This window comes from Didymosphaeria variabile (genome assembly GCF_027946475.1).
Source record: "Didymosphaeria variabile strain IMI 356815 chromosome Unknown scaffold_7, whole genome shotgun sequence".
Classification (NCBI taxonomy): domain Eukaryota; kingdom Fungi; phylum Ascomycota; class Dothideomycetes; order Pleosporales; family Didymosphaeriaceae; genus Didymosphaeria; species Didymosphaeria variabile.
In genome coordinates, this window is record NW_026611626.1 from 2,247,235 (window position 1) to 2,270,752 (window position 23,518).

At 51.0% G+C, this 23,518-nt stretch overlaps 10 protein-coding genes and 1 non-coding gene across 11 annotated transcripts; 2 read left to right on the forward strand and 9 right to left on the reverse strand.

Annotated features, from left to right (window-relative positions):
• Positions 1–300: 300 nt before the first annotated feature.
• N0V89_009881 lies at positions 301–404 on the reverse strand. The gene has a single exon. It is a non-coding gene; the product is annotated as a tRNA-Ser (tRNA).
• Positions 405–1,586: 1,182 nt separating this feature from the next.
• N0V89_009882 (uncharacterized protein) lies at positions 1,587–2,263 on the reverse strand (the record flags this gene model as incomplete). The annotated part of the gene is made up of 2 exons (XM_056218628.1): positions 1,587–2,041; positions 2,101–2,263. 2 exons carry the CDS (start codon positions 2,261–2,263, stop codon positions 1,587–1,589), a joined length of 618 nt encoding a protein of 205 aa, XP_056067893.1.
• A 591-nt stretch (positions 2,264–2,854) lies between these two features.
• On the reverse strand, positions 2,855–3,592 carry N0V89_009883 (uncharacterized protein; the record flags this gene model as incomplete). The annotated part of the gene is made up of 1 exon (XM_056218629.1): positions 2,855–3,592. The coding sequence occupies one exon, from the start codon at positions 3,590–3,592 to the stop codon at positions 2,855–2,857; it is 738 nt and encodes a 245-aa protein (XP_056067894.1).
• Positions 3,593–3,648: 56 nt separating this feature from the next.
• N0V89_009884 (uncharacterized protein) lies at positions 3,649–4,209 on the reverse strand (the record flags this gene model as incomplete). Its single annotated transcript, XM_056218630.1, has 2 exons — positions 3,649–4,125; positions 4,204–4,209. 2 exons carry the CDS (start codon positions 4,207–4,209, stop codon positions 3,649–3,651), a joined length of 483 nt encoding a protein of 160 aa, XP_056067895.1.
• A 936-nt stretch (positions 4,210–5,145) lies between these two features.
• Positions 5,146–5,756, reverse strand: N0V89_009885 (uncharacterized protein; the record flags this gene model as incomplete). Its single annotated transcript, XM_056218631.1, has 2 exons — positions 5,146–5,437; positions 5,497–5,756. The coding sequence occupies 2 exons, from the start codon at positions 5,754–5,756 to the stop codon at positions 5,146–5,148; spliced, it is 552 nt and encodes a 183-aa protein (XP_056067896.1).
• A 2,188-nt stretch (positions 5,757–7,944) lies between these two features.
• Positions 7,945–8,766, forward strand: N0V89_009886 (uncharacterized protein; the record flags this gene model as incomplete). The annotated part of the gene is made up of 2 exons (XM_056218632.1): positions 7,945–7,973; positions 8,025–8,766. The coding sequence occupies 2 exons, from the start codon at positions 7,945–7,947 to the stop codon at positions 8,764–8,766; spliced, it is 771 nt and encodes a 256-aa protein (XP_056067897.1).
• An 810-nt stretch (positions 8,767–9,576) lies between these two features.
• N0V89_009887 (uncharacterized protein) lies at positions 9,577–11,473 on the forward strand (the record flags this gene model as incomplete). The annotated part of the gene is made up of 2 exons (XM_056218633.1): positions 9,577–10,553; positions 10,606–11,473. The coding sequence occupies 2 exons, from the start codon at positions 9,577–9,579 to the stop codon at positions 11,471–11,473; spliced, it is 1,845 nt and encodes a 614-aa protein (XP_056067898.1).
• Positions 11,474–13,042: 1,569 nt separating this feature from the next.
• N0V89_009888 (uncharacterized protein) lies at positions 13,043–15,893 on the reverse strand (the record flags this gene model as incomplete). Its single annotated transcript, XM_056218634.1, has 3 exons — positions 13,043–13,561; positions 13,616–15,556; positions 15,624–15,893. The coding sequence occupies 3 exons, from the start codon at positions 15,891–15,893 to the stop codon at positions 13,043–13,045; spliced, it is 2,730 nt and encodes a 909-aa protein (XP_056067899.1).
• Positions 15,894–16,684: 791 nt separating this feature from the next.
• On the reverse strand, positions 16,685–18,290 carry smc6_1 (Structural maintenance of chromosomes protein 6; the record flags this gene model as incomplete). The annotated part of the gene is made up of 2 exons (XM_056218635.1): positions 16,685–18,220; positions 18,273–18,290. 2 exons carry the CDS (start codon positions 18,288–18,290, stop codon positions 16,685–16,687), a joined length of 1,554 nt encoding a protein of 517 aa, XP_056067900.1.
• Positions 18,291–18,413: 123 nt separating this feature from the next.
• On the reverse strand, positions 18,414–20,281 carry smc6_2 (Structural maintenance of chromosomes protein 6; the record flags this gene model as incomplete). Its single annotated transcript, XM_056218636.1, has 2 exons — positions 18,414–20,147; positions 20,201–20,281. The coding sequence occupies 2 exons, from the start codon at positions 20,279–20,281 to the stop codon at positions 18,414–18,416; spliced, it is 1,815 nt and encodes a 604-aa protein (XP_056067901.1).
• Positions 20,282–21,269: 988 nt separating this feature from the next.
• On the reverse strand, positions 21,270–23,287 carry N0V89_009891 (uncharacterized protein; the record flags this gene model as incomplete). Its single annotated transcript, XM_056218637.1, has 2 exons — positions 21,270–23,196; positions 23,244–23,287. 2 exons carry the CDS (start codon positions 23,285–23,287, stop codon positions 21,270–21,272), a joined length of 1,971 nt encoding a protein of 656 aa, XP_056067902.1.
• Between the last annotated feature and the right edge of the window lie 231 nt (positions 23,288–23,518).

Sequence of the window (23,518 nt, forward strand, 5' to 3'; positions counted from 1 at the left end):
TTAGGATTTGTTAGCAGAAGCTTGCCTTTGGCCAAATGGTCTCACGGTTGGAGGCTCCGTCTTTGAGATGTATAGACAGACAGCCAAAGCTCAAGAACCATGTGCAGGACTTATTCATAGATAACACATCCTAAGTGCATAACTATCTGACCAGTTCCGCGATGCTGAGACTGCATGTCTCCACCAAGCAAAATAATCGGGCAAAGCAAAATCCTACGAAGCTGAACACATATCTAGTCTTCATACAATCTATCCATATATTCATCATGATAAGATGAAAAAGATCTGCAAAAAGAAATCCGACAACGGCATGATTCGAACATGCGCTCCCGAAGGAAATTGATGTCTATGTCAGTCTGACTGACAGTTCGAGTCAATCGCGTTAACCACTCCGCCACGTTGCCTTAGACTTCACGATGTAAAGTCGATTTATCGATAACAATACATGAGGCCGAGACATATATATACCACTACAAAATCTGGAAGGGGTAATAGGCCGCTTACGAGCAGCGCCACTGAACCCGCAGCAGACTAGCAGCTAACGTAGCGCAAGAGTGGGGTAGCGAAGTGGGTCGGACTCAATCCATGCCAAGACTCGACCTGGAGTGTGATGGGTGGACGCTGATTTTGTAACGGCAGTTGAAAAGACTTATCACCCTGTAGCGTCGAATAAGAAACATTCGATTAGAATCCTACAGGCGTCGACGTTTCTTTGAAAGTTTGAGCCAGATCGTAAGGCAGATCGTCGCACACATGCAGTGTCGAAGTAACGGTGGAATGGCCCCTCATTTCTGCGGACTCGGCGGAATTCGCACTTGCAGAACACCGAAATCTAAGAGATGTCAGCATTGCAATACGTTGAGTTCAAGTGTGTTTTGGGTAGCTTAGGAGTCCGGCGTTGTGGTAACCTTATGCACAGTGGGTTTCTTCTTCGCTTACGTTCCTCTGGATGATGGGATATTGCTATTATACTAGAAGGATGGACACTGTCTCCATGGTCTCTTGTTTGCTCCTATGCACTTCGTTGGAATATGGACTACATATTGTAAGCTGTTGTATGTACCATCTGAGGACTCGTTGACGTTACCCCTACATTGAGTCTATATCCGTATGGCCTAATTACAAGTGACTGTGGTTGTAAGTAGGAGGATTGAGAAGGATGTAGCATTGACGTTCGCTCCTTAAGTTCTCCGCCCACGGCAATATCAAAGCTTTCTTTAAAGTCACTCTTCGGGTTCTACAGGCAAGGTAGATTACGTACGAGGAGCTAAATAAAGTAGGATCACGCTACCATTTGCGTGACATCACATTCTGGTAGCCAGGAGATTCTTCGAAATTGCCAGTAGATTATTTCCTAAGTGGCAATATGGAAATGCAGCGCCCATATTAGAAATACTGTTGAGTACTTCACGTGTATTGCTACACATGGAATCACCGGATACGATGCGCTAAAAGCATTTCCATACTGCCACTAGGTTACAACTGTCGCTCAAAGGTTGTTGCCGAATCCTGTGAGTCTTCATAGCTTCGAGCGATGGCTGTTGCAATCGCTAGTATCGTACATCCCGATCATCTCGGCAGTCAACTTACTCCATGTTCCTTGCCTGCTCAATATCCTGCTCGTTCAACTCCCTCAATACGCCAGTATCAGCGACCTTACCCGTCATCGCCGCCACTCCGACCTCCTTCGCATACCCCAACAACCCCACTTGCGTCAAATAATATGTGGCGTACTTTGCCTTCACCTCGATCAGGGTCATACGCGGATCGTCCGCGCTTCCATCATGCTTTCCGTCGCCTAGGTCTCCAAACCAAGCTCTGATACCACTATTCCAGATGTCCTTGATGCGCGAATCAGTGTTCGACGTTGTGGTTGCGGTACCGGAAATGGAGATCCAGTCTTGCGTCTTGCTGTCTTGGAAGGTAATCTGTACTTCTTTGTTCTGCTCGATATCGGAAAACTTCTGGGAGTGCGCGTTGGAAAGGAAGAGAATGTCGAGGCCAGACCGCTTGCCAACGGCCATGGAGCGCCCGACGGGTCCTGTTGTCGCTTTCAGTACGGACGGGAGATATTGGAACATTAATTAGGAGAATGCGTACCGACTCCGTTGCGGTATGTGTTCAGCATTCCGATTTTCTTTCCATCAATCATGTTGAACAGGTCCTTGATTTGCTGTTCTTTTGGCGCTTCATTGTCGTACTGCTTTGCGACTGAGGGATCGGTTTTGGAATTGACCTCGCTTTGCTTGAGTGGCTCGGGCATTTTGTAGACTGATGTGATTGAAAGATGCCTTTGGCTGTTAAAGGTAGTAGGGGAAACGATCAGGAGTGATTTTCTTTGAAAGGTAGAAGTTGGGCGTGAAGAGCAGATTGAACGTAGTAAAACGTTTCTAGTAGACATGCTTGCAGACTAAATATCAAGTCAGTAACACGTTTAGAAGTCGGAGTCCGAAGCGACCGAGTAGCACAGTCAGATGGACAAAGTGACGTGTTCATTAAGACATGCTCGCGCGCTTGCAGTCCGCAGCGGGTACCAGTATGGATGACGCTGGGTTAATTGTACCTAGGTAGTTCTACGCGTCATGCCAAGAGAACGCGACATCGCAGATGGGTTCTCGTTATGGTTGATTTATGCGAAGAAGTGCACGTTATTCTTTCAATTGTGATGTTCTCCAAGCTTTATGGCAAGGCGGTCTGATGAAAGCCGATGCCGGGAAGAATTGATCGACCAAACATTGGAAGAGGAAGCTTGGGGCTCAGGAGACGCTAGGCCCATCTTGCAAGCTACCACTCCCGAGGCCCTACGAAGCTTCTGTGCCCTCTTGTCGAATACAACACTCTTTGCTTTTGGAAACTATGAAGCGAAGCGAAGCTTGCATTCAGCATCGTAAGCTTTTAGCTGTTCCATCTTCAAGTCCACCAGCTTCCGCATTTCTTCCTTCGATCCCTCGTCAAGCACGTCGTCTCCATCCTCATGAAGTGCAGCCCAATATACAGCATCTACATCGAAGCTCTTCCTAATACCATAATTAAACCAAAACCTTTTTGTCTTCCAAGACTCGCGCATTCGAGCAGAAAGAGGCGGACCGCTCGATTCTCCTTTTAGGTTCGCTTTGGCCTCTATTTGTTGCAAGGCGCGCAAGAATTGTTCCAATCTGGGCTCGTAGCGAATCAAGAATTCTTCCATTGAGTGCTTTTCGAGCCACATATCGGGTCCCAAGAGGAGAAGCCACCAAGGTGGGTCGTAGGCAAATTGTGCTGGCATTGTATTCGTGAACTCGAAATCGAGGATCGCGGTTATCTGAAGGGTTTCTGGGTTTACAAGCATATTCGTGGGTTGCAAGTCGTCGCAGTAGAGTTTGAAAGGTCCGCTATCATCCAAGCAGTGGCGGGAGACGAGATCCTTGAATCTATGACGAGCTAAAAATCGTTTTTCAGCATCCGCTCGGCTCTCAGCTAGGTTTCTTTGGACTTGGAGATGGACGATGTGCTCATCAGCGAGAGAGTGAAGGAACTCTTTAGCGGAGACAAACGGTATGCTCGGCCATCCTTCTGTGGGGTATTTGGAGACGACAGTCACCAGCTCATTCATATTGTAGGTAAGTGGTCTTTCACAAACAGACCATTCACTGGTAAATGGGTCCTTTGCTAAAGCTCCGATTGAGGTAAATCGAGTTGAGACAGTTGCAGCATGTAATCAGCAAGTTGCTCATACACATACTCCAGCTTGGTATCGTCCACGTCGGTTGCGAGGATAACCTCATCCCGTTCACTTTCGGTTGGCTGCTTCAACATTGTCGCTAACGAAGTACCGTCAATGAAGTCCATGATCATGAAAGGGCCCAAGTGTTGAGGGCTGTCTTCAATTGTTCCCCAGCTCGAGACCCGGGGCACAGGAATAGTGGCCTGATCACTTAGGAAACTCAGCACCTGGACCTCGTTCCTGACTTTCTCCTCGCACAAATGTTTGGCTGTATGGCCTGGTTTTGGGAAGCGAATTACTGCTTTCGGTCCTCCATCATTGAATTTGACGACAAGGCTGAGATTGAAAGAGCCTTTGAGATAGCTGTCGAACTCTCCGGGAGGGCTTCCTAGCCTTTGAGAGGCAACAAACTCAACAATTTCCTGCTTCGCGTCGATCACCTTAGACACCCACGTCCGAAACTCATCGTCTCCGTCGGTTTCAGCTAATTCGTCGAACACAGTCATGTCTTCACACAATTTGATTGAATAATAGGAGGACGACCCTGAATGGAAAGGGCGAAGCGATTAGGCCCCAAAGTCAAGTCGTGTAATTGAGATGTGAAGAAGATGGAGGTGAGTGTAACAGGAGGCTGTTTTAGCGACGAGATGGCTAAACCGGAAATGGGATAGCATTGATGAAGCATGCATGCCAACTTCAGCGTACAAGAAGCGCCAGACAGAAGATGTGGAGCACTTTTTTTAATTACAAGGAGGTAGACTGATGTGTGCAGAGAAGTACTCGAATGCCGTACTCTGATATCTAATAAATCGACTTGCTCCACTCTTTAACAGAAAACTAAGGACCGTGCCGAGTAGTCTAAGGCATGGCTTCAGGCTGTCGAACGACGATCATTTATCAGATCAATGAGTTATGAGTTATAGATATCAATGCCTCACAATGCGTCTCTTTTTGGGTCCACCGAAGGCTCGTTGTCAATAAGCACGATGCGTCTGTTCAACGTGACGCAGCACTCACTCACAGTGGCATGAGACATCTGCCGCGCGCCTACCAGATTCCATGACTTGTTATGACTTGCGGGCTAAACTCTTTACGATAATCTACCTGATATTTGTCTCCTGATGCCAGAAGGTAACAACATGCTCGATATCATGCAGCTCTAAGTGTCTCATACAAACCTGGGAAGTGGTAACTGTGAGCACAAGCCGTATGCTATTCGAAGACACGTGCTTCCAAGACAAGCGATTCGAGAACTTGTATGCCCACGTGCAATGTTTCTCTCGTAAAATCGAATACAATATCTACGCTTGGTGAGAAAAGTTGTTCCATCTAGGCGCTTTAGACATTTGGTCCTCCTGTCAGGATATTCAATTTCTGCATTTTATATTCCAACCATCTACGGACGTTGCAATCAGTACACTGGCTGCCCCAACCGATTGGGATCATGTAGAGTATCTAAACAATGGACTCTCATCACCTATCTCTGCAAGTTCCTGGTCCGTGTACTTCTCCTTCACCTCTTCTACTGGGGTGCGCGCACGTTTGGCGTTGATTCGCCTGAGGATGAAGTAATAGCAAGCTGGCCAGATGATGCCAAAGAGACCCAGCATAGTGATACTAATACCAAATCCGACGGGATAGCGCGGCGACTGCGAAGAGATGTAGATATTGGATCCCACAATGCCACCGAGTTGCGAGAAAGCAATCATGGCGCCTATACCCACGGAACGTTTCCTACGCCCAAAGTCAGTTTCATGGCAAAGGTTGAATTAAGGTTAAGGAAAGAGTCTCACATCGAGCCCGCGAGATTCAGTGCCGTCCACGCCGTCACAGCTGGCGAGATGGGGTATAGTCCGCCAATAGCGAAGAAAATTCCGAACAACGTCACGCCCGGAAGTTCTTTGTATCGTACACTGACAATGATTATGATAAAGCCAATCATTGCGAGAAGGTTAGGGAGAAGAACGGAGAGCATGCGTTGTTTATAGCGATCCGCTGCCCAGCCGGAGAAGACCGTAACGAGAGAGGCGAAAATGTAGGGCGGAACTGTCATCGCTTGCGCGTTCGCAGCCGAGTACCCCAGGTTCGCGATGCTGAAGTAAGGTGAGCGTCGTGCTGACAGAGCGCTCCAAATCGAAGAGGCTTACATGGTAGGTAGGACGAACGATACTCCATATACGACCACGCATAATGTGAATTCCATTGCGACACACGCGTACACGTGCAATGACTGTTGTGCTATCAGCGAAGCTTGTAAACATAACTTTTGAATGTGTGCTTACTTTGAACGCTTGCCGAGCAGCGCTCCAGGAGAACTCCTCCTTCTCAGCAACGCCTGATTCTCCACCGGCTGCAAATTTGTGACGGAGCACAACAAACCGCTTCTCCTCTGGAGTGAGCCAGCCCACTTTCGTTGGCGTGTCATGGACTACCCAAAAGGCAGCGATTGAAAGTAGCGCGGTAAAAGCACCTATGATTATTAGAGGAGTTCCAAGATACATGGAGCTCATTCTTCACCTTCAAGGCAAAAAATCCAACGCCATCCTCTATAACCCCAGGTACCATCGAGCTGACCTATTGCGTATGCAAGAAGGCCGGAAAAGGCACCAGCCCCCGACGCGCCCATGTAGAAGATCGTCATGCGGGTGTGAACCTCGTGTGGTGAGTACCTATGCAGCAATCTCGTTAGAGACATTTTTGTTGAGGGATGCCTCAAGGACTCACCAGGTGGTTAGAACAGCACTGCAGCCAGGGAAAACACCTGCTTCAACCAGTCCCAGAAGTACCCGGAAAGCTATCCATCCACCAAACGTGCTCTGCAGAGAGCAACAGATCAAACATATAGACACCGAAAGCATCATCGTGGGCAACCAGATGCGTGGTCCAAGTTTCTGAAGCAGGATGTTCGCAGGTACCGCTCCGAGAGCGTATGTAACAAAGAAGACTGATAGAGCTGTGTTCCAGTCTTGTCCCGATAAACCCATGTCCGTGAGAGCGCCGAACAGTTTCGCATTTCCTACAGTTGTCAATGGCTGAGTTGAATTCTATGTCACCATCTATAACTTACCGACATTAGTTCTGTCCACGTATGACATGAGGTAGAGGATGATGAGTTGCGGTAACACGCGGAGACTGGCCCGTATTATCAGTTTCAGCTCCGTAGCATAGGGGCCGTAAAATTACTCAATCTTCCGCACCAGCTTCTTCATCCTGTCTTCCGTCATGACCTCGCATAGCCCAAGATACTCATCGTACTCGGACGTCGTGGTAAACGTTGTCTGTCCTACTACCATCTTCTCGGACGGAGCGGCATTTGAAATCGTCTTCTCCATATCTACCATCGTCGGAAAGAGAGACGAAGACTCGATTGAAGTTTCTCTGCGACTCGAAGTCGTTGCAAGCCGTAAGAAGACATGTGCTGAGCTCTCAGCTAGTTATAGCTGATAGACAGGAGCATGAAGGCAGCGCGCTCTGTATCCATCATGTGCCTCTGAATCGCAGATAAAATGAACACTAATTTGGCCATTGCTGGCTCAGGTTTTCCGTGATAGGAGCCGGAGTATTGCTGGGGAAGGCCTGGCAACAGCTGGCGCGCTATTCACTGCTATCATATTGTGTGGGCCGATTAACGCTCGAAAAGCGGGACCGGATAGGTGTCAGAAATTCCCTATCCTAGCTTAGCGCCACATTGTGTGGCAATTGCGGGGTGAACGCAGCTCCCCATCCTCTTTCCGGCGGGGAATCGTCAGGGTCTGGTCTGGCTTTTTGCGACTATCTGACGCTAGTATAGAGCGCGAAGGAGGAGGACAGACCACAAAACTCGCATCCGGGACCGGATGTATGTCAAATCACCGCTCTTGGTTTAGTCTCTTTCTGTTGGAAACCAGCATTGGAAAGGCGTCGGTAGCATGATGTTATTCACTTCAAGATACCGGATATCTGTCGAATTCCCCTTTTGAGATGTTGCACGGTGAACATTGTAGAGCCGAAGCAGTGCGAACTGGGTGGAGCTATAGTGGGGATTAGATCTCCTCTGCAGACGTAGGCGTGCCGGCAACACGCCCTTCGCTTGCCCCCAATGCGCAACAAAACATTCTTTAAGCAGACATATCCGGAGCTGAAGACACATCAATAGGCTTGTGGCATTGAGCAACACAACCAACTCTGTTCCTCCTGACGACCGCTTGGCTTCAGCATTTAGTTGTTTGTGTGTCTGCAAAGAGATTCCCGCCTGGCCAAACATGGCTCGAATCACTATCGTTGGTGCAGGGTAAGGTGTTGCAACGCAATATCGGATTTTCGAGCTGACCAGAGCGAATAGCATCACCGGTATGGCCATTGCTAGCCTGCTATCGCGAAACCACGAAGTCACAATAGTCGCCAAGAACCTTCCCGGGGATGAGTTGAGCAGAGAATGGGCAAGTCCATGGGCTGGCGCAGTATTCCTCGGGCTTGATGGGTCGAAACCGAACGAACAGAAGATGCAACTAGACTCCTTCGCCGTCCTGTGGTCCCTCGCCGTATCGAATCCGGAGTCGAGCATCAAGCGCATCGAAATGAATGATTTTCACGATGACAAGACCATAGATCAAATATGGTACAATGGGAAACTGCCCGAGTTTCGCATACTAAAGGACAGCGAGCTCCCGAAAGGTGTGAAGCTTGGCATGAGCTATAAGACCGTAGTCATGACGCCGAAGATATTCTTGCCTTGGCTAAGGAACAGATTGGAAAGCTCTGGCGTCAGATTCAAGCGGATTAACTTGAGTTCGCTCGCTGAAGTCAAGTCGCAGGGACATGACATTGTCGTGAACGCCACTGGCTTCGGCCCAAAATTCCTGGAGGATATCCAGGATCAGGATGTTCAGCTTGTTCGAGGCCAGACTGTACATGTCAAAAGTAATTTCAACAAGATTTTCATGCGACATGGGAGGGATTATACCTATGCCATCTCCCGATTGGACGGAACTTGCATCCTTGGTGGCATCAAGCAATACGAACAGACAGAACCCGAGGTCGACATGGAATTGCAACAAGACGTAAATCTCTCGAACTGCAAGTGACCGGAGAAGTTGCTGACTGTTGTGTAGATCATCCGTAGGGTGCATCAGGACTTGCCGAATGATTTTCCAGCGCACCTGTCGGACTATGATGTGGTGGGTCACAATGTCGGCATTAGACCATCTCGCACAACGGGAGTCAGAATAGAGAAAGAAATAATGAACGGGGAAAAGGTGGTACATGCTTACGGAGTAGCTGGCGGAGGTTATGTATTTTCTTTTGGCATAGCAAGGGCGGCTCGCGACCTCGTGGACGAATACGTGTACGAGTCGCCTTTAGCGAAGCTGTAGATTGAAGCATTCTTTGCGGTGTCTGGAGGACTACATGCCATCGAGCCACTATGATGATCGTATTTGATTGTATATTTCATCACTATGAGGGGTCTTGTAACCTTGAATATTTGACGTATAAAGCGGAGGGATTTCATTAAGCACTCAGGAAGAAGGTTAACACGATTACTGTTGAATAGAATCCTGTCAATCGCAGTGAGTTGGAAGATAAGGTTCGCGTGACGTAATCAGACCTCGGCTAGGTACAACTGCCATCTGCTTATCTGCAACTCCCCCATCCTTGCCTCACCTCCATCACAAACATGTCTCTATTGTACTATGTCAGTCCGAAGCGAAGGTCTTGTTTTCAAACCCTTTGTTCCCAAGAGCGATGCGAAGATTACTCGAAATGAAGCGAAAAGGATTCGACCGCATGTGCCGGATGAGCGACGAAAAAGAGTACGCCATGCTTGCGGGAACTGCCGTCAAAAGAAGGAAAAATGCACGGGCATCTTGCCCTGTCAAAGATGTGTTCGCCTCCAGATGGATTGCCAGCCAGGCGATGCCTCTTCCAGCGAGCGCATGACGAAAGGAGAGCGCAGCGAACGTTTAGAGAAAGTGATCAAACATATACTGGAGACTTCCTCCCTCGACAACGAAGAGCTACGCATCATGTCCGATTCAATACCTGAATCGACTGATTTTGGAAATATCAGTCACTCTACTGCTACCGAGAACTCTCTTTCAACATTTTCTCGCCAGCTTGAGAAGAAGCTTGGTGATGCGGGCGCCGACATCCTGGAGACAGGGAACAGCGAGCACGAGTGCGCGAAGCCGTACCATGGCGTTTATTCTGATAGCGAGATCTCGGTCGCTGTCCTGGGTACTCTGCCCTCGAAAGCTGTCGCAATCTGTCTTGCTGAAGTCTGCTTCGCGCGAGTGCAATGCAACAGCTTCTATGCTGACGAAAATTGGGCAAAGAGGCAAATTGATCACATTTACTTAACCAGCGCAACACTCTCGGAAAGGAACATCCCCATGCTTGCCACGATCATGATGATCATGGCACTTGGGACACAATTCTCCGCTGATACGTCTCACGAATCACTTGGTCCGCTTCTATATGAGCGGACGATCAGTATGCTTCCTGAACTGATACGTCGCTCAGATTTCGAAAGTGTTCGGGCTTGTCTTCTGATTGCTACATTTCTTTTCCCCATCGATCATTCCGGGGCTGCGTACACCTACCTTGGTCTAGCACTACACATGGCTATCAGAAACAAGATGCATAAGCATGCCCACGACGAAGTACAAGTAAGGGTCTGGTGGACGTTATATACTTTCTACCAGCGCGCACGAATTATCCATGGCTACCCCAAGACCCTCTCTTATGGTGAGGTCGAAGTTCGTCGGCCACGCCTAGATCCGGTGCTTGAGCCTCGGAATGGTCCGTCCAACTTTCTCAACCAAGTGACGCTGATAGAGATCACCATTACGCTTGAGAAGATTGCGTATGAACTGTACGAATCTGTTACTCTTCTACTATGTACTTCGCATACTGATGTAATATAGCGCATTGTTGCGAAAGGAGCGGAAGCCTGCGCATATTGCGAACCTTCTGGTGCACAGGCGTAACATGTTAGAGCTCGAGGACGAGCTACCTCATCTGGACATTCAAGAGGACAAAGGTCGCTTGCGTTTGGACATACATCTCCATCTCCACTATTGGCATGCTCGTTTGTTCGTCGGGCGCCCGTTCCTCCTTGAGCAACCATCACCACACGAGCAGCCCTTGAGACATCCGGCCCAGACACCATCAAGTAGTCTCTCTTCTAGCACACTATTGCGCCACGATGCTGTGCATGCTGCAGAGAAAATCGTTCAGCTGTGTCAGCTCGTCCATGAAAACATTGGTCTCGCTCGTGCTTCGTACGCCACAGAATTTACCTCTTTACGAGCGGCAATGCTTGTCTTGATAGCGAGATGCATCACCGATATGGCACCCACCATTAGTGATCTTCTAAAACAGGGTCTCGAGTTGATCCAGCAGATGTCGCTCGGTCAAGGCCAAGCCAGCGCAGAAACGCGTGTCGTCGTCGCCTTGCAGCGTGCTATCGTTCGACTACACAAACGAACGTCCTCTATCGAGACTCACCCTACAACCGAACCATTGACCGACCAAATGAGACAATGGGAGATGCTCTGGCAGCAACAGTCACCTGACTTCACCCAATATTTTGGGGATCTACCGAACGACGATACATTCGTGCACGAAACGGTGTTAAACACGGACCCCACTAGGTCTGATAGAATTGATGTATTCAACCAAAGCCATGAGGACATGTGGAGTGCGATATTCAATGCTCAGTTAGACGAATTCAGCCTTATCTCTGCTGTCAACGGGAGTCTTGACTACCCGGGCTTCTCCGAGCTAGGATGACTTCTCGATACGACTCTTCTAAAGGTTACACTGATCATACTGATCCGGCGAGCCTCTGTTACTACCACGAACGAGCGTATCAAGACAACAATATCTCCACTAGCTCGAGTATTGTGCCAATGCGGTATAAAATACGACGCGCAGCCCCCTAGGGCGCGAACTAAGAGGGCATCTCATACGACAACCGCGTTCCATACACGCCATCACCGCTCTTCGACGCCAGGCTCTTATGCCTTCATAGGCAACTCAGAGGAGCCTGGAACATCAGGACAAGCCTACAAACAGAATGATCGTAACCTTACTGTACTGCTTCACCTAGTCCCACTGTCATGAAACAATGAAGAGGGTCAGAGCGCACAGTATTTGCGCTCGCCGCGTCATACTACGGCACGTTGTTTTTGAGTTCACGAACGACACGTAAATCTTGAAGATTTCAACCTGACGACCACTGCATACACAAGGTAGGGTGATCAGCATTGGGGTACAGAAAAGCAAGGTTATGAGCATGGAATTTTTCATTGACATATATGTTTCGTTCTCGCTGTAGAGCTTTGTTTTGTTTGTACGCGCACCATGGTGCTCAACAGCAAACGCCCTATACACTGAGCTGTACAACACGTCTCCTCTTTACACATCACCCTTCCCACATAGTATCTACTACAAATTGAAGGGCAGACCCACGTCAGTTTCTAATATCTACATCATCTCATCTTCGTTCCAATACAAAGCACAATGTGCACAGTATTCACTCTCTACTATACTGGCTGCACTCACTCGCTATCTCATCCTCGCATCTGCCGCAACGCACCTCGCTGCGTCCCGCTTTACTTGCAGAGCGAAAGAGGAGGATTATGCTGGGGATGCGACCCCAAGCAGCAGCCGATTAACAACCTATGGTATCCGAGTTCTGGTGGCGATGGATGGGATTACATGCGTGGAAGATAGAACATAGATTTTGATCCATCTCCGAGTCTAGATGCTTATATCTCTGCTCCTTCAACTAAACCTCAGCGCAATCTACACCCCCTCACCTGCGCCTCCTCTCTCACACTAATTCACCACACCTTTTCTGAGATGAGCAAGCAAACTGATACTCAGCGTGCAGCACAATCGAAATTTTCGAACTATTGTTGGGTGAGCTTGTCACGACTCAAAATCATTGACTTCTTCTCTTTCTAACACGCATGGATAAACGCGCGTGTACCTTGCCTTCACCTGTTGTTGTATGCATAGTTCAGTGCTAACGCACAGATATTACAAGTTGACAATTAGTGGGCGGAACATGCACTTGATACAGCAAGGATACCGTCCATCTAAACCTACACTACCCTGACAAGGCCGAAAAGAATGTATGTATACTCCGCATGTGCAATCCAGCTCGCGTGACCCATTCCGATCCTAGGTGTCCAAACCCACCAAACAAGGAAAAGGGGAATATGCCCTGAAATGCGCCAGACCGATCCCACCAGCTCCCCCAAAATGCAATATCGTATCGCGTGGCATATGAATACCTGTTCCCTTGCTCCGTTACGGCTCTACCCTGCACGTACACCTTTTCCTACAGCTTCACTACGGCCTCAGCACACCATGCCTCCGTCTAAACGCCTCAACCCTCTCCTCATAAAACAGAATCTCCCGCACACGCAGCTTAGGCGCCTTTTTCTCGTCCTGCAGAAAACTCTCATCATCACTGAAGTCTTCCTGCTCCTCACTCTCGCTCTCCTCACTTTCCTCTTCTTCTACCGGCGCATCGAAGTCGTCTTCGTCTTCGTCCTCGGTGGCTTCCGACTCGTCGTCGGACAGCAGGGGATCCTCGACCGTATAGCCCCCTCCCATCCCCGCACCATTCCCAGTGCCAGCATCGTGCCTAAGATCATAGTTCGACGGCCGATTTTCTAAGATTTCGAAACACTTGGACGACAGGCCCATGTAGCAAAGCTCGATTTCAGGCCGCAGGTGCACAATGTCGAGGATTTGATAAGCGAGCTCGCGCGGGTCGATATTGTTGCCGTGTAGGTGGTCAGCGATAAAGGGGATATAGAGGGAGCGGATGTGCGGGATTAGCGGGAGGCGTTGGAGGAAGTGGTGCTGTTCAAGTCAGATTTTTCATATTCGTGGGCTGTAGGGTGGGATATGGCTTACCCAATCTTTATAGTCGATGGAAACAGCGAGTTCACGCAGGCTGTTCATCTTACCGCTGGTAATGAAGGTTAGAATATTGTGGTTTAGCATCCAGCGGCGCCAGCGGGAACTGCCTGTCGCATGGCCGTCTTGACCCTTCTCACTACTATCGATCATCAGCTTCTTCAAACTGGCTCGATGCCGTCGTAAGGGACCACGATAGATGGCGTCTACGGTGACAGAAGACTGGTATGAGCGACCTTCCTGTAGGAATAGGACTTCTAGGCTGTTGGGAGCGAGCGTCTCTTTGAGGAATGATATTAACGAAGGGGATACGGTGTTTGTGTGTATTTTCTTGAGGTTTAAGCTGTACTCAGTTCGGAGTGTGTACGAGGCTTTGTAGGCTTTCGAGGAAGATGGCGAGCCGTTGGGATATGGTGAGCGAGGGGTGTAATTTCTCCGGAGAGATTTCCACAACTGCTCGTGGTTACTGCAGTTGAGCAAGGTTAGAGTCGTCAGCATCGACCAGTCGAATGCTTTCAAGAGGACTGGGACTGATATTGGTACCCTCTCCAATTCTAACACCTCCAACTTCAGTTTCCCCGTCAGCTGTTCTTCTTCTTTACCGCTGCCATTTTCGTTACTTGATGCTGAGTATGCACGGGGCTTCCCGATCTTGAGATCCAGCGCGTAGGGATCATCCCATGGATCCACAGGTGGGTGTATGTTGAGCGACTGCATCTCTTCCACGAGGCTAACGCCTTCGGACACCAATGGTTCTAGAGGGTGTCCAAAGTGATCCGTGGTATTGTCGAGCTCCCGATCCGGTAACGGAGCCACTGGAACAGGTGTTGCACCAGTGACTCCGAACTTGACTGGCAACCCTAGTGGCCGACCACTAGTTGCGGCGCTCTTGAGGTGTTGAACGTGTTGCTCCTCCGAGTGTCGCAGGTTATGGACCCTGCCAACGAGGATGCCCAGTACACCACCTAATCTCTTTTCTCCTATCGCACTCGCGCCAGTCCAAGAAGCATCGTAGTCTACCTGCTGAATGCCATCCCCCTCCCAAGCAGTGACCCAGTCTCGCTGTTGCGCTTGCGGTGCAATGCCGATCCTGAGTTCCCGGAGCTTGTTCTGAGACCGAGCAATGAGAATGCTCATCTCATCCAGATACGGCAGTTCATCAATATCCAGGACACTGAGGCTCTTCAGCGGAGGAATTACAGAAAACGTGGGATGCTCCACCCGTTCTATCGCAGGAGTGACTTGTGAGTGGAAATGCTGGGGGACTACGAGTGACGGTTGGATAGCGGCAGCTCCACTAGGATGTCCCGGATTCGGCGGCGGAGGTACGTTCACATTGCTGAGTATCATCGGTGGCGCAGGTGGGGGGACCGGCGCGTCAACGCTGTTGTCATGCCATCGTATCCACAGGCGTTCAAGGCGACAGTCCTCCCCATCAGTGCGATCGGCCAGGCTGGAAAGTGCGAGCCACACGTCACGAAGCACACCGGTTGGCATGTCCCAGACAAAGGTTTCGAGATTGACCATGCGAGCTATGGCGAGGGCCACGAGTGTTCCTAGCATCTTCCCGCCTTCCTTTGTGATCATGTACTCTTGAACCCAGGCTGCGGGGCCGTTGCCCAGGGAGAACTTCTTGGTGAACTGGGCGTAGTAGTTGCCGAATCGACGTCGTGTAATGGGGTATGGTGTCGCACGTTTGTTGGCACTGCCAGGGACGCCGCCATGGTGCCGCAGTCGATTCTGGTGGGGGAAGCAGTCGTCGCCCATGACCAGCGTCGCGAGGCCGTACGTAAGGGCATCGACGCCCGACCGCGGTTCTGTGTGGGTGCTTTCATCGGGCCACACAATGTCAAAGCGAGAGTATATGCACGGGACAGTCAGGCGGTGGAGGGCCGAGTGGCAGAGCGAGAGCGAAGTGAGGTCGTTTGTGTGGGGGAGCTACAGTCAGGGTTAGTTCTAGAGGCTCATGCTGGATAGGGCAAACGAGTAACAGGCGGCTGCTCACCTGATGTATAATTTCCTTGAGGATGTCCACGGGCAGGTCCAGCAGCCGCAGCGGGCTCTTGGCCTTGTCCGTCGCATCAGGCGGGCTGGCGCAGCTTTTGGTTGCCAGTGTCCCCGCGCGGCTCATGCGCCCGCTCTCGTGGTGCTCCCGCGGCGGTGCGGCATGTTGTTCATCGTCGGGTGAGGCCGCCGTGAGCCGCAGCGAATCGTCAGAGAGCGAGGGCGAGCGTGTCCTGGGGCTGGCGGGGCGCGAGCTGGGTACTGAGTCCATGGTGTTGGTTAGATAGAGCCGCGCCTCACGAGGGTCGCGACGCTACGAGCCCTCATGGAGAGACGTGGAGCCGAGCGTTGGACAGCGCAGCAGGTGCTTGTCGCGGTGTTTTATGGAGAGATGTGAGAGGGCGCTGTTCAGCCAACCAGCGGCGCGGGCCTGTCTTTCCAGGGTCCCCCCCGGCGCCGATCGACGAACACTCCACTCCGAGGCTTGAACACCACCACTCTAGCCGATGTGACACCCATTCTGCTCCTCTGAGACGGGGATGCAAGGACGGCCTCTGCCACTCATGAGATCAGACGGACCACGAGAAGGCCCTTCCACTCGCAATGAGATCTGTCAGACCACGCGTCGACCACAAGCCGACGGGCTGGGAGCGTTTGAGATGAGTGCGACTCTGCGTTTCGTCACTACTGAAGCCTATCTGCCCTCCTCCGCCTCTGCCACTGGAAATGAGATCTGCCAGACCACGAGGGGGCCTTGGCCCTTCATGATGAGATCTGTCTGACCGCGCGTCAACCACGAGCCGGCTTCCTGGGAGCGTTAGAGACGAGTGTAACGCTGCGTTCGTCACGTTGCTCGCACGGGAAGTGGGGATGCATTGATACATGATATGAAATCGTGACTTATGGCGACTACCAAAATGACAACCATCCTGTGTGGCCCACAGGGTATCCTCCATATGCCCTAAACGCCGTATGGGTATGTTGGTCTAAAACATCATGACAAAGCCATCAAAGCCAACATTGAACACCTGCATACCAAACGCCATGTCCCACCACCCTTTTCTACCGTGAAAAGTTGAGCGCTGTCTGGCCCCGCTCGGGGTCCGACATCTTGATCACCGTGACATCCTGCATGCTCTTCACGTTCTTGTTATTCATCGCTTGCGGCGTGATCAAGATGTACTGTCGACCTCTCGCGTTCCTCGCAGCGCCAATGATCATTTCCATGCTGATGTCACGATTAACACTGTCCATGAAGACGTCGAACTCGTCGAGACAGCGAAGCGGCGATCCCATTGCATCCCACAAGGCGAGCAAGAGACAAATCGTCGAGAAGGACTTCTCGCCGCCGGACAGGGTTTTTGTCTGCCTGGCAGCCTCGCCGTCGACGTTGCTATCCGGCTGGATGGTCATCTCCAACGCCTTCTTTTTATGCTCTACCTTGAGCTTCCCACGGAACCTTCGCTCGGAGAGAAGGTAATTGAAAGTTACCTCTGCGCGAAGTGCTATATCGTTGCGGAAGTGGAGCCAGTGAGCTCTCCGATGCTTGAGAGCGTTTGAGAGGCTATTCCTCACTTTCTCGCCATTCCTTACGAATACCGCCGCTTCCTCCCATGTCTTCTTGGCCGCAAGTGCCTGAGCTTGAAGCTCTGCCTGGGAGCCTCCGAGTTCTTTCTCTAAACCGGCGCGTCTCTTCTTTGCTTCTTCGAGTTCCCGCTGTAAGCTTTCGAACGTGGCACCGCGAGGCACTTCCACCCGCTCGCAGACCTTCCCTGCATCTTCAAGATGAGTCTCTAAATCGACTTGCAATTCATCGAGCTTTTGTTGCCAACTGGACCGGATCTCTTCAGCTTCCTGTACTTGCTCTATTGCCTGGTTCTTGCGACGCAACGCCTGCTCGCGCTTCTGCGAGAGTGCGTGTACTTGGGCTCTGCATCGCTCAAGCTTGGCTTCGAGGTCCTTAACAACCTTCATTGCTTCATCTGCTTTTCCCTTGCACTCCTTGGAAGTCATGCCTGCACTGCCTTGTTCCCCTAGCAGGTCTTCGTATTGCTCTTCGTCCAGTTTCAACTGCTCCTGGAAATCTTCAAGCTCTTTCTCAAGTTGCTCTAGCTGTGCTGTATCTGGCACTGCCGCGGCCACTTCTCCCTCCAGCGTGTCCACATCCTCATGAGCGCGGTCCATTTGTTGGGTAAGCCTCTTTTTGCTTGTATTATGATCCTGAAGCTTGCCTTGACAAGCGTTCAACTGCTCACGTGCGGCTTGAACGGCCGCTTCTAGTTCGTTCCTTTCTCGTTGAATCCTAGCAAGGCTTTCCTTCCCCTCCTGGATCTGATGCCCTTTGTCTGCCTGCATCCGAATGGCTCCGCGGTGTTCTTGGATCGCACCCATACTGGTAGTGCCCGTTCTGTTATTCATGGTGAATTGATGTCCCAGTCTGTGGCCTTGATCAGACCAGCAGTATATCGCTTTCACGTTTGGTCGAGCAAGGGGGGAACGATGAGCTAGCTCCGAAGCTTCTTTGCGGTCCTGTATGAGCACAACCTGCTCAATATATTGGTTGGTAATCAGTGAATTGCGTACAATATCATGGCTGATCTTGTATCACAGTTAGCTATGCGCTTGACACAGGTTCGTCATGCAAGCTTACATTCAGCGCTTCGTCCATTGTCAGCAACCCGGCTCCTGGCGTGTTACCCGTTGTATTTAATCGTTCGGTCTTCGAGCAGATGTAAATGGTTGCAAAACTGTAATAGTCAGGGGTGCTCAATTGGTTTTCGAAGTCCACTCACTAATTGAACTTCCGCATCATCTCCGACAAGATGGCATGGTCGGCCTTATTTGTGACAACGAAGGCATTCAGAGCACCACCCAACTGTTGTTCGAGTACAGACGACCATCTTGGATGCTTCAGTTCCACGTAGCGACCTATAGGTCCGACTGGTCGAGCGCGAAATCTACGGTCGTCTTGAAGTGCACGTAGCAGCTTTTCCAGGTTGTTCCCGTTTCTATATGAGTCAAACCAGTTGCCTTGACCTTGCTCGAGCCTGCGAATTTTTTCCAAGATATGCGTCTCCTCGCGCTTCTTGTCTTCCAGAAAAGTCATCGTTTGCTTCAAGTGCTCTTTGGCATCTTGCGAATCCCTATTTAAAGCGGGCAGGGCTTGATCGTGATTCTCCCAAGCCGCCTTCCGCTGCTCGTATGCAGCCTTTGCGTCCTCTAGCTCGCGAGCTTTTTGCTCGTGGAGCCCTCCATCTGCTAGCGCTCGCCGTTCCTTTTGTTCGTCGATCTGCGACTGGGTGTCTTGCATAGATTTCTTCGTCTTGTTGATCGCCCCAACCACACTGCGTTCGTTATTCTTGAATTCGATGAGCTTTTTCCGTGCCTCCGCAAAGTTGGCATTGGCCTCCTTTTCCTCGTCCCGTGCCGGTTGTAGTTCGGCTTGGCATTCCTCCACAGCCATTGTTGCATCGTTCACGGCCTTGTCGTGGCGCGCAAACTTCTCTGACGCAGTATCGGCGTCCACTTGTCGCTGCTCAAGTGTACTGGACAACTCTGATATTTTGTTTTCACAGTCAGCGAGCTCTACTTCGGTATTGGCAACAAATGACCAAGCTGCTTGCCGTTCGAGCTTGGTCTCATCAGCACGCAACTTCTCCAGACCACGCGCAGCTTGTGCCTTCTTTTCGAGACGACTGTATATTCTCTCTAGTTCCTTGACGTCCTTATCCAACGTCTGATGTTTGGCCATCTGCTCCTCGAGCTCTTGCTGAATCTGCGAATAATCACGATCCAAGGTTTCGAGCTGCGTGCCTTTCAAGAAGAACTTGTACTTCTCCTTGGCGTTGGAGTCATTCAAGAATTGGCGTGCCATATCCTGAGTCAGAACGTTCAAGGGATTGTCGGTCTGCAGCCCGAAGTGATCGATGATGTCTTCCAACTCGGACTTCTTAGTAGAGACGATTCTGCCGTTCCGATCCTTTAGTTTGAAGCCAGAAGTACTGTTTTGTGTGAAATGGCGCTCGACAATAATAGAATCGCCGAATTGATCGGGTTTGTATGCGCCTGAGCCTTGATTTTTGATTTTGACGAAAAGAGTAGACCAATCTTTGCCTGCCTTTATGAAACTCTTCAAACTTTGACCACGGTTGGTGGCGGTCGCTTTACCGCCAAGACACAGCGTAAGAGCAGTCAGCACCGCACTCTTACCGCTTCCATTATGGCCAATAATGAAGTTGATCAACGGCCCTAGTCTGACCGTGAGCTGCTCATGACACATGAAGTTTATGCACCCGATCTCTTCAATAATTCCATTTTCCGCGGGTGTATTATCGACATGCGTGGCTCTTCGGAAGGTCTTCTCCACAATCTGTGTGGCACGGAAGAAGCGAGCCTCATCGTCCTCTTCGGCCTCGGACTCTGCAGACGACGGTTCGTCAGCAGGGGCGTCTGATACGACATCTTGAGCGTAAGAAGCCTCGCTTGGTTCTACGGAGGGCTCATGAGATAGGCGGGTTCGTTTCCTCTGTATTTAGTGTCAGATTGGATCAACGTGAGCGACGACTGGCAATGATTTACTCGGGACGCAACGCTGTCTACCGGCACCTGGTGGCGATGCGACAGCCCATGGGGGCGCTTGGCTGGCAGCACCTGCGCCATAGATGCAGGCGCAAGCTGTACAGCGAGCTGAGCGAGCTGGTGGCGGTGATGCTGTACTGCGGTAGAGTCGTCTACTTCGTAGAAGTCGCGGGGGTGATGGGGTTGAGCTGTAACGCGTTACTAGCGCGCCGAACTTGAGCAGATGCGCGCTACCTTGTACCACGCACTCGGAACAGCCCTGGAAGTCGCTAGCAGTCCTGCCCTTTCATATTTGATGTGACAGAGAGGGGTGGGAAGATAGCAAGTCTAGAGTGAGGAAAGGTGTTCGTAGCTACGGTAGTACCTTCGCTATACATGCCGTTGGGCAAACATGGAGTTGTTGCATCCATGGATGGGTGTCATCACGTGCTCACGCGTCGCCCACCCGGCTCCGAAGCCCCCGGCCACCTTCATCGCACGAGACAAGCGATGCCATCGCTAGCAATTAGATGCAGCAAATGAAGAACTGGATAAATCTACGAAGAAGCCCAAGGCAACTATACACGAGCAAACCAGCATACTACTACATGTCGCGCCTCTCCCACACATAACGTTCTGCCCATCAATCGAGAGGCTCCAACGCCATGTGCCCCACACCGCACCGTCCTCACGCAGCCGCAGCAGGCTCAAGTATGGCAGGGTATGAGAAATGAGGCGCACGACAACCTACAGCTATCCAGACGACCCAACGCCGTTCCGACCTTTCGGTGTACTAAGCTGACGTCGCCGGCGACTGGCTGTTGTCTGTTTGATCTATCGCAAGGCTATACTGAGCAGCAGGAATGAGTCTGTTCTCTGAGCTCCACCTTAGGCCGCGAACGTGGCTTTTTGTAAGAAAGAAGGTGTGAGGAAGGTGGAAGGAAAAGGGTAGTAGAATAGGCAGACATCGCCAAGACTTAGGGCACGTGATTTCATCTTCGCTTTCAGATGTTACAGCGTCACTAGACCGCTTCCCTGCTATGTTGCCATCAATCGTCTCATGTTTCAGCCTCTTCGGGAAAGAGAGTCTTCAAACAACATCTTGGAACAAGACCTTGCGTGGGTTGCCCAACGTCAAAGCGTTGTGCGACCCGCTCCCACTCATGTTGTCCAATAGTCTAGACATTCCCTCAAGACCAAGCTCACCTCGAGCCAATAGCGCTTGGTCGGTGCGCCTAGTATCCTCCTCTTCCCCATCTTCTTTCGAAGAAGTTGTCATGGCATCTCGATCAGGTGGTTGGTTGGTTGATGTCGAGATGATTAGGCGATACTCAGCTGAAATGAGCAAATCCCTCGAGACAGCCATACGAGCCTCTCTCTTAGTAATATCAAACTGGCTGACAGACGTAATGGACCCCCCTAGTAAGGGTACGTCGTGCACCTGTGTCAAGCCAGGTCCAGGCAGTGAATTACCCGCGATATTCGAAGCAGCTCGTGCCCTGTATTTAGCAAGGTCGGTAAGCCGATATAAATCTTTACCATACCAGATAACGACTGATTCTAGTGCCGGGTCACCGTTGCTGAAAGCGAGAGAAGCAAGCGATACGCCGCCTCGTGTAGGTATCGCGCTGGATGGGTTTCCTTGGAAAAGCACTTCCTGCGTCCTGCGGCGCGTGTTAGGTGTCATTGGCATGAGAGAACTGCGGCCGCTGCGTGACTTGGGACTGGAGGCCCCGCTGCTAGATTTGTCGGCTTCTGAGGTGCCAACGAAATGTCTTAAAGAAAACGCAGATGGGTCTCCAGAAGATTTCGAATCGTCTTCCTTCACGTCCCATATGCCCCATTCCCCATCAGCAAGCAAAGCAAGAATGCTGTGACCTTCGGACACCCAAGAAGCGTCGAGGATTGCTTTCCTTGAAGCAAGTGTGGGCGCAGATGGGGCACTAGATCTGATGTTCTCGAACCGCGTTCTGAACAGTGCAACAAACGCACCAGAAGCGTTGTTACGTTTGCGAGTTGCAAATGGGTCGTAGATACGCGCAACACCGGCTGAATCCGCGACGAGAAGCTGAGAGTGGCGTTTCTTCGGGTATGGTGCCGTATTGAACGCAATTTTCGCAGCCGGTTTGGGGAGAATAACGGTCTGATACGCGGAGATAGGATTTGTAGTTTTCACTGACGACTCGGTAAGGCTGAATCGCCAGATTTTCAAGAGACCACCTAGTTCTGCCGAATGTGATGCAACGAGTAAATCGAATCCTTTCGGATCCTTTCCTGTTGCAGGTCGCGATGGGGCTTGTTTCTTCCGGGGACTTCGTCGACTTGGAGCAGTAGCGCTATTGTCGTCGACTTCCATCTCGTCCTCCAATGGCTCTCCATGACTTTGTTCAGCTTTGGACGTCCACGTTACGCTCACACCGCTCGGAATAGTTTGGTGGCCGGCATATGTAGGAATCTTGACTACCTCTTCACCGAACAAGGGTTTGCCGGTAGACGGTCGCTCCTTAGCTGCGTCCGGTGGTGGACTCAACGGTAAGGTTATGATGCGCACAGTGAAGTCGGTGCATGCTACTGCAAAGACGATTTTCTCCTTGAAGATGGGAGGTATGGCCTGGCCCGGTTGCAGCTCCGAGGGCGCCGGTACTTGTGGAACGGCGATGTGTAGAACTTCGGTGTTGAGGGGCAGTCGCAGGTGCTGGATAATCGAAGGGTAGGGACGACCCGGATCGAGTTCTTCCTCCTCTTCCTCGAACTCTGCGTTGAGGAGCGGTTGTGGGGTCACTTTTGCGGGTTCGTCATCGCCTGAGTCTATGATCATAATGGCATCCTTGGTACCATTGACTTTCGGCGGAGCTTTCGCGGGAGCTTTAGGGGCAGGCACAGATTGCTTCAGCGGGCGTCCGCCTCTCCAAAGTATGGCGAGGCCGTTCTCGCTGCCGCATAGAACGATGGTAGAGCCATTTGGCGCCTTGACGGGGTATATCGTGCTGGCGTGCGCGCGCTGAGACAGCTCGTACCTACTTCAGTCAGTCATAGACTCATACATTGAACGATGTCCGCCCACCTCAATTGGGTTACTTTGCCCTTGGTCGCAATGATGGGCTGCATGTTGCGCCTGGCGCGCTGCGTAGCGCTACAAGGCAGCACTGCGACAGCTGGGTATCTGTCAGCTCGAGAAACTCAATAGGGCTCAATTGCAGGTGCGGGCTGGTGTGCTTGGGCACGGGCGTCGTGGGCGTCGTGAGGTAGAGAGCGGAGCTATTGCGGAGCTCTGTGGAGTTCTGGGCGCACGGGAAGTCGCGTTCCAAACAACCGCGTCGCCTTTCACCACCTGGATCG